The sequence below is a fragment of the Hoplias malabaricus genome, chromosome 2, assembly GCF_029633855.1.
Source record: "Hoplias malabaricus isolate fHopMal1 chromosome 2, fHopMal1.hap1, whole genome shotgun sequence".
In the NCBI taxonomy this organism is placed as follows: domain Eukaryota; kingdom Metazoa; phylum Chordata; class Actinopteri; order Characiformes; family Erythrinidae; genus Hoplias; species Hoplias malabaricus.
In genome coordinates, this window is record NC_089801.1 from 77,366,390 (window position 1) to 77,375,976 (window position 9,587).

Sequence of the window (9,587 nt, forward strand, 5' to 3'; positions counted from 1 at the left end):
ACATTGTAATTTGCTAGTTTGCAATCTTTAAATTAAGTTTGAGCTCCTGTGATTTTGTCACTTTCTCTTCTTTATTGCAGTTCTTTATATGATATCTAATCTTCTCAGGAACATCTTTTAAAATGATTTTTGAGAAATGAATAAACAACTTGTCACTAATGACTGTTCGATTTGCACATTTTAATAAATGTCTTTGGCAAACTGAGTGTTGTTGTACTCCAAGTATCTGTGTTAAAGCTGAAACGGAATGTGAATCACTGTTGCTAAGTAACAGTGAATATATACACATTAAAGAGTGAGTTCAGGTGTGGCTGACTCAATTTTGTAGTTTTATAAACAAAATAATCAGAACAGTATAGTGTCATGAGGGGTTGTCTATGATGAAATATAATGAATACAGCCACACGGACCCTAACTACAGATTATGGAATCATTTGGAATTTGGAGTTGCTAAATGGTGACTGGCTCCTCATTACTCTCTTCATAGATGTGTATTTGTGTGGGAAGATTTTAGGTTTAAATCCCCGTTGATATAATTTATGAAAGAAGCAGTTACCCACCTATGCCGCAGGAATTGAGCAATATCCTCACCCTAGTTCATGCTTTTTAATGTTTTCCATTCTTTCCATTGTCGTTCTCCAGCTGCCATTTCTGTGTCATGATCAGAGAGAGAAAGCCTAGCATACCGGACTGAGGCCCTTTTTTTTTTAAACCCATTTACAGACACTGGGGCTTTCTCACCCCTCGCTGCCGTTGTATGTTTAGCTGAAACTATGTGTGCTTTTAGGTCCTTTACAACTTTATTTGCTACACATGGGAATATCTTTTTTTAATTCATCCGAGAACTTAAATTTACATTTCGGCATAGCTGCTCGAGATGAGGGTAGGTACATGAGCTTTGCCTGAGGTAAACAAGGACTACTGATGTGCAGAGTGACCAATTAAATGTTTACAGAGAAGGTTATCGACCAATAACGGTAGCTCTACAGTCAGACCGTCCAATCAGAAGATTTTAGGCTACTTCACCACGCCCCCTTCTCACTCAAGCGAACCAATCGGAGTAGGGGAAGGCGGGACTAGTTTGTGAACGAAACTTCTCGAAGTTCTATGTAAGCTCTAGAAAAACAACATCCCGGACATTCCACCAGGACATTTTTTTAAGTCTAAAAAAGAGGACGTCTGGTTACCCTAGGCTTTGTAAATACGTTAAACCAGTAACGAGTGCAAACAGACTGGAGAGCAGCAAATGATGAGAAAACATCCTCAGAATTTTATACACCCTCATATTTTTATAAAATCGTGAACGTCACCTTTAATGCAATGTTGTTTGTAGTCAATTCCAATGCCTAAGCCATGCACAAAGAACCCAGACAAAGAACACTGAATCTAACTTTAATGAGTGTCTGATTTTGGCACACCTCACTCAGTTGGCACAGAGTTTGATCGAGAATTGTTTTTTGATATGGACCTGATTACAGTTGATTGTCCATTCGTTTGAAGGGAGAAGGTTTATATGTAATAATAACAATAAAAAAAAAACAATTTGCAATGCACATGTCTGCATTTACTGGAGAAAAAAAAAGATACATGTAAACAACATTTGGTGTGACTTCAGCGTCCAATGCAATGTCCACATTCAGTAAGCGCATCTCTCTCTCGCTCTCTGCGTCCTACAGTACAGTCGGCTCCTCTGCCACTCGGCTTTTGAAGAGCGTGATCTCGTCCAGGTGGCAGAGCGGCATCTCTCTGATCACACAGCCCAGGTCCTCATGCAGCAAAGGATACACCACCACACTCAGAGCTGGACGAGACGCTGACAAACTAGAGAGAGAGAGAGAGAGAGTGTGAGCAAGGGACATACAAGGAAAACTACAAACACAAAATGTTATTATAAGGTGAATAATATTCATAAAACATCACTATCTAATCTTCTGCCTTATGCACTTCATTATGCAAATGTTAGAGGACCCTTTGGCGACTGAAGACACCAACTGATCCAGTTCTGAAAATGCATGTACTGTATACAAGTTTGTAACTGTGAGTAGATGAGGAAACTGTAGGTGCTTGTGTATTCATGTATCTGTGAATGTGTTTGTGTGTGTACATTAATCTCCACAGTTACTGGCACCCCTGGTTACGACCTACACTGTGCACTACGTAGGGTGGAGGGACACGTTTGAGATTTTGATACTTTCTTGATGCAACAGGAACAGTCTGCTGTCCTCTTGAACGAAACATGATACACACAAGCTACAATGGATCAAGAGGACTAACACTAACCTGTCCAGCAGGGTCTTCTGTAGTGTTTTACAAGCCACCAGTGTCCCGCCCATGAACATGTGACACATGATGACCTCTGTGCAGCTCTGCATGAAGCTGACCACCGCGCCCGGCTGGAACGTTCCATGGCGAGACACCAGACACAGGCGGCGAAGGCCCTGACAGTGACTGAGCGCCTCAAAAAACACAGCGTTGGCGTTGAAGTACGGCTGCTCCAGTCTGTGATATTACACACCAATGTTTAAAGGGTTAGAAAGCGCCATTGTAATATATCAGCTCTGTATATCTGTGCTAGGGCTAGTGCAGGATTCGCTGTATCATTGTTCCATCACTGCAAAGTTGTTTTTTACAGTGCACATATTATGAAGGATTGCAATGGACAGATCAAATCTATGACCAAGTAACTGGTAAAATGCTACAAATCAGATGGTTTTCTGCCCTCTACTGGAGAGCTGAGGAATTGCTATGAAATGCTGATGTAATCTGAATGGACTATATATAAAGGAGCTACAATTTAAGCTGGAATTAATTTGGATTTAAATTTCATGTATATTGCTATATCTTTGTCACTTTAGTCATAAAAGTAATGAATCTTTGTTGTGTTCCAGCTGATAATGAGTGTGAGTGCACTCACCTTAATTCCCTGAGCTGCGTGCAGTGCTTTAGCGCCTCCATAAGGCCCTGTGTGTAGTTCACAGTCTTTAAGGACCCAATGTTTGCCAGTGATAACACCTGCAGGTCTTTACACCCCTGAACGAGCTGCACAAGTCCAGACCCCTTCAGGACCCCAGGCAGGTGGGCCAACGTCAGCTTGCGTAAAAACCTCAGATTCCCCAAAGCGGCCAACTGACTGTCCCCAACCTGAGGGCAAGGGAGGACACAATAACTGAAACGCTGCAAAATATCAAGACAAAGTATATACAATGGCATATTGCTACTAAATAGCAGGTATGATTTGGGAGGTGGATCATTCTCAGTGCTGAAGTGACACTGACAGTGGTGTGTTAGTGTGTGTTGTGCTGGCATGAGTGGATCAGACACAGCAGTGACTGCTCGAGTTTTTAAATACTGTGCCCACTCACTGTCCACTGCTACCTCGTCGGTCCACCAAGTAGATGTAAAGTCAGAGTCAGTAGCTGTCCGATTGCTGCACAACCTCCTGTTTAAAACCTCCAGCAGCACTGCTGTGTCTGATCCATGTCACCATGTCAGAGTCATGAAGAATGACCCACCACCCAAATTATACCTGTTCTGTGGTGGTATGGTGCATAGGTCTGTGAATGACATATATTAGCCCACCCTACCTGGCAGGCCCAGGGGCAGGCAGCGGGATCCTTGCGGATGGCAGGCTCGTTCCGCGGCATTGCTGACAAGAAACCGGCACCAATGAGCTCCAGCTCAACCAGATGGGGGCATCCCTTCAGCAGAGGTCGGACACAGGACGCAGCCGCTTCCTCTCTGTCCTCTCCCGGACCCCCTGCGACTTCCGGCTGGTAGGTGGGCACACCGATCCTGCGGCTCTTCTTCAACCCGAGGAGCAGCGACCCTGAGGATAGGTCCGCACCCATTTCAGTCACATTAACAGGTACAGGACGCCGCTGTGCCAGCGCACAAACCGGGAGCGCCAGCGATCGCAGGTGAGCGAGACGCTCCAGCGCACCACACAGGTGCCCGTCCTGCCCTGGAGGAGCGCTGTGATGGTAGTGCGTGGCCGACAGGTTGAGGTGCGTGAGACGAGGACAGGATTCAATCAATGCTTTGACGCTTTCTGCGTCCATCTCCTCCTCGCCTTTGACGCAGCTTTCTGCGGGCGAGCCTCGACCACAGCCGCGGAGGTTAAGACCACGAAGTGGTGAGAGATCACAGCCTGCAGCCAGCAGCACATGCAGAGGGTTAAACCCTGGCGCTGAACAACGGGACACGTTTAGATACGTGGGGCATCCGTGAGCAAGAACCCTCCCCAGCACTGCACCATCCAGCCACGTCCGTGGGAGCTGCAGGGCACGAACTGTGCTTCCAGTGTACGATGCCATGCTCTCTGTTAGTGCAGTTACAGCAACGGGTCGAAGAGGAGCAGGCCCAGGTACGAAAAGGACCAGCCCGGTGAGCCCCTCAGGCACTCGCATACTGAACACGGCCAAGTAGAGTCTCAGCAGGGTGCGGTTTATTTCCCCCGGTGCCAGACGTGCGGAAAACCAACGCAGGCTTTGATAATGTGGCACACTGCTCTGACCCACCATCAGCTGAGTGCAGCCTCCGGCTTCTTGCAAGCTCTCGGTAGCCTCCAGATAGAGGCGCAGGCTCCTCAATGCACTGCAGCAAGGCACCACGCCATAAGAGGGTGTAAGGAGCGTCTGCTTCAGTTCTTGCAGCCGCGCTAGAGCCGACTTGCCCTCTGAGCTTAGCTGCTGAAGGTCGAAGCCAGGGCCCACGTCCAGAGCCAGCGACTGAAGGGACTGGAGGGAGCTCAGCAGACGGGACAAACGAGCTGGAGTCACGCGGCAGCCCGACAAGTCCAGCTGGACCATGCTCCTGCAGCGGGTCACCTGGTCCAGCGTAGAGCCAGCAAGCCAGTAGCATCCGCTTGCATTCAGAGACTTGATCTCGCTGTACAGCTTGCGCAAGAGGTGTTTGACAGCTTCGTTGTTTGCCTGCAAGGAAAAAGAGAAATGTGTTCTTTTTCATTTTACATATTAGTGAGCAAATCTGACACAGACCAAGTGCTATACCTCAAAACCTGTGCTTTTTCTTGGGAGTAGTTTATTAGATGGAAGAAATATGACAATATTTTATTGTTACAGTGAAAAAAGCTTTTCTGGTGTTTTCACATATGAACCCCAGAGATTTTCCGGAGTTGTTCTGGAGGCAATTTTCTGTGTCAGAAGTGTTCTCACAGCTGGAAATATTTCGCGTACAGTACAATCCTCCGTAACATTAGCGGCTCTATTCACACATTCATGTCTATTCATGTCACTCAGACATTACCCGGACTTTGTACTAGGGAGCTGTCGGAATAAAATCAGGGACAAATGCATTGACACTAGAGGTGGGCGGATCGATCCAAATATCGATACCAACGCTGGTATTGGTATTGAGCAATACTCATGTAAAAAGATCGATACTCAAGCGTTTTCAAGCGCAGAGCAGCGCACCCACCCCCCCCCCCACACACACACACACACCCCCGCCTTTTGCTGTTGCGACGTCACGTGGAGAAGAGTAGCATTAGCGTATCGGTATCAACATCAGCGATACTGGCCCTGTATTTACTTTGGCATCGGATTGATACCAAAATTCCCGGTATCGCCCACCTCTAATTGACACATACCTCCTCAAGGGTAAAGTCTGAAAATTTTGGGGTTAAAGGGAACGTGTGAAAGGGGCTTGTTTTTGTCCATAGTTAATTGTCCATAGGCTGTGTCTTAAAATATTGTGATAAATGTGATAAAAATGCCATAACCCCCACCTATAAAATTTACAATTTTCTGAGGGCTTGCCTTTTGGCAACAGCAAACTAAAAGTTATAGTGCTAGAAACTATAATAATATATTAAAAAAATACATACAAGTGCCAGAGGTGTTACACTAGTTACTACAAAGTCTGGAGCCCCTCACCGTGTATTCTCTGTGAAGGTTGATGTGGGCAGTGAGGCTCTTATCCTGACACAGCGTCCGGAGCTTCCTGCACACTCGGCTCACGTTGAGAACCAGGTCGTGGCTCGGGACAAACCTCAGAATGTTCAGCAGGATCTCGTCTGAGAAGTCGGAGATGGTGACAGAGGGTTGAGAGGCTGTGTCTGAGCAGCACTGGGCCTGGAGAGAAGGGGGAAAAAAGAAGAAAAACCTGAGCATGTAAAGGCGTAAAGACAGAATTAAATCATTTGGGGTATTTCTCTAGTTAAATACTTGATCAGCAATCTGTGGTACAGCAGGGAAATCACCAAATACAGGCTTTCAGGAATGACTTTTGAAAGTCAAAAAGCTTTCTCCTTAGTAAGGGCTTGCTTGTTGTCATAATAAGAGTATGGGTACAGCCTGTGATTAAGAGTTCAGAAGTATGAAAGATGATAAAAAAGGCCACATTCAGCATATATTCATATCTTAAACATTAAAAATATGAGAGTGGTGGAGTCAGACCATTTTCACAGGGGTGGCCAGACCGAGACCATTACTCACACAGGGGTGGCACAGAAAACTATACCTTATTTTTTCTATGTGAATCTGCTGTGGATCTAGTAGTGTTTCTTGACACTCACACATTTACAGATACAGGCATTGAGTACAGTGCCACCATCTGTTTCTTCTGAGAACTAGTTGTTTGAGGTGCGCTGTTAAATTGCATCCCTACAGAAATGGTTCCGCAAAAAAATGTTGCCGGCAAAGTGACGGAGGTTGGGGGGCCCCTGGCTCCGCCCCTGGATGTAATACTGAATAATATGTGGGAAATATTTTAATATTATTCTATCTACATTGAATTTCATTGTGGCAGATACATTTAATTATTCATTAATTCATTGTCTGTAAGCATTTATCCAGTTCAGGGGCACGGTGGGTCCGGAGCCTACCCAGAATCACTGAGCGCAAGGCGGGAACACACCCTGGAGGGGGCGCCAGTCCTTCACAGGGTGACACACACTCATACATACATTCACACACCTACGGACTACCAACGTGTGTTTTTGGACTGTGGGAGGAAACCGGAGCACCCGGAGGAAACCCACGCAGACACAGAGAGAACACACCACACTCCTCACAGACAGTCACCCGGAGGAAATACACGCAGACACAGGGAGAACACACCACGCTCCTCACAGACAGTTACCCGGAGGAAACCCACGCAGACACAGAGAGAACACACCACACTCCTCACAGACAGTCACCCGGAGGAAACCCACGCAGACACAGAGAGAACACACCACACTCCTCACAGACAGTCACCCGGAGGAAACCCACGCAGACACAGGGAGAACACACCACACTCCTCACAGACAGTCACCCGGAGGAAACCCACGCAGACACAGAGAGAACACACCACACTCCTCACAGACAGTCACCCGGAGGAAACCCACGCAGACACAGGGAGAACACACAAAATCCCTCACAGACAGTCACCTGGAGCGGGGCTCGGCCCTGGAGCTGTGTGACAGTGACACAACCTGTGCCGCTCTGAATTAAATTAAATTCATTGTTGTGGAACAGTAAAGACCCAGAGAATATTTACTCATCAGTTCATTCATTCATCTTCCTCTTCCTCTTCAACTTGATCCAAAAAATTCATGTCCACTTAGTCTTCATATTCATAGTGAATTCAGTCACTGTAAGGTGCACATATTCTGGACCCTGGTGCTCTTGATTAAGGCAGGTGTGGAAGCATGTTGCAGCAGCTGTGGCTCACTTTTGAGCTTTTCTTTCTTTTTAGTGATTTTTTCCCTTTCTTTTTAGGTGCTGTTTTTACTGTTTGTTAATTTAACCGTGTCTTGTGATTTTCCCCACTGCAGGGCTAATAAATGATTGTCTTATCTGTAATAGTGCCACCGCCGTGGAAAAGCATCAAGTTAAAATCTCTGGAGCAGCTGCACATGAGATTAAGATCAACATCCTCAATGCCAAGCAACTGCTAGGGAGGTATCTAAAAAGCTCTCCAGCTCTGGGCTGTGGAGCAGGAGAACTGAGCTCTCTGCAGAGATGGAGCTCCATCCAAAACCTTTGGGATGAGTTAGAGTGGTGTTTGTGATCCAGAACTAAACATGCAACATCAGAACCAGACCTCCTTACGGGTTATGAGGGCAAATGCCAGCAAATCACCACAGGAATGTTCCAACTAGTGTCAAAACCTGAAGAATTGAAGCGGTTATTGCAGCACAGAGGGACAGACTACCCATCAATGTACCTCATTTCAGTCGAAACATTAGATAAATAGGTTTTCCCAAACGTAAATAAATATAGTCAATTCTAATACGTTTGTATTAGCTTCGTGTTCTGGGTTAATTCTTAACATAATTAGATGAAGGTTTTAAATGACATTAGTGGATAATAATCATTATTAACGTTCTACATTCGAATACTTCAGAATATTTACGAAAAACACTTTCAAATATTAAAAAAACGATAAACTACTGTAGGAGTGGCCGTTAGCCGGCTAAGCTAACTGCTAGCCCATTAGCTGTCTCTCTAACTGACCGCAATGTCTGAATCCTCCTGTAAATCAGTGCAGCGGACACTCACCGCCTCAATCTGGTCATCCATGGCTCAAGTCATAAGTTTACAGGCGCTGAAGGCGAAAATAAAGCCATGACTCTCACACTTAATTCACTTATGGCTTAAATTTAAAAGTACACAGCCTCTCTCCTCTCTGTACTGTAGGGACATTATTACAGACGGACCGACTTCCTGTGAGAGCCTCTCCCTCTCATTCATTCGGAAATAAAATATACTTTTATATTAGTTCTACTTTTATATAATAATTGACTTATAGCGGAATATATACACGTGTGTGTGAATGTTTGGTCTTCCCTGCTCTTATACGTGGAAGCTCGTCCCTTTTAAAAAAAATAACACATAGAGTGACTTAGCACAACCACTATCATGATGGAGTACCTCATATATTTTTGTCTTAGTTATTCGTGATTTATTTATTTATAACGTGGTATTCAAAAATTAAGAATGAGTGATTCTTGTCTTAAGATCACGACATATTTGAAAATCTCAATAATCATGACTATGTCAAAACTTAGCAACATAATTCTTACTCAATGTCTCATAAATCTATCTAGACATTTTAAAATTGTGATTTATGTTTCTTCATTATGGCTTCAAACATATTTTACTATTAAAATGATGAGTTAGTATCTTATAAGTATGATACTCTATCGTAATTTAGTTATTAATGACTAATTGTCTCATAAAAATTACTAACTCAAAGTAATGACTTGGTGTTACTTAGTATCATGACTTAGTATTTACAGATTATGATTTCTCATCTCTTAAATATGACTTAGTGTTTCCTGACTTGTGTTCTCACAATCATGACTTACTATTACAGAATGATTACTTAGTATCACACGACGTACTGTATCATTATTGTGACTAGGTATCTCATAAATATCAACACTATCATAGATAGTTAGAATCTTTATTTGTCTCTGTACAATGATATTCAGTATAGTAATTCTAAACATATATTAATCCAAAAGCCCAGCAACACACATACATGAGATATTCTGTTCAATGTTAGCATCATTATGAATTTGAAATTTGGGTGCAAGAGAATGCAAAAATGAATGCTAGTGAAAGGTACAAATATGCATA

The 9,587-nt window shown here is 44.2% G+C and overlaps 1 protein-coding gene across 1 annotated transcript; it reads right to left on the bottom strand.

The window, feature by feature from the left end:
- Positions 1 to 1,299: 1,299 nt before the first annotated feature.
- On the bottom strand, positions 1,300 to 8,702 carry fbxl18 (F-box and leucine-rich repeat protein 18). The gene is made up of 6 exons (XM_066660070.1): positions 8,505 to 8,702; positions 5,895 to 6,092; positions 3,585 to 4,931; positions 2,915 to 3,141; positions 2,281 to 2,499; positions 1,300 to 1,821 (listed from the first exon to the last, which is right to left on the bottom strand). Exons 1-6 carry the CDS (start codon positions 8,523 to 8,525, stop codon positions 1,671 to 1,673), a joined length of 2,163 nt encoding a protein of 720 aa, XP_066516167.1. The 5' UTR covers positions 8,526 to 8,702; the 3' UTR covers positions 1,300 to 1,670.
- Positions 8,703 to 9,587: the final 885 nt, after the last annotated feature.

Excerpts from the sequence above, each read along its gene's own strand:
- fbxl18 (XM_066660070.1), bottom strand. The coding sequence starts at position 8,525 with ATGGATGACCAGATTGAGGCG. Across the intron at positions 3,142-3,584 it reads CCTGCCCCTGGGCCTGCCAG|GTTGGGGACAGTCAGTTGGC; the intron begins GTAGGGTGGGCT and ends CCTTGCCCTCAG. Across the intron at positions 1,822-2,280 it reads CAGAAGACCCTGCTGGACAG|TTTGTCAGCGTCTCGTCCAG; the intron begins GTTAGTGTTAGT and ends CTCTCTCTCTAG.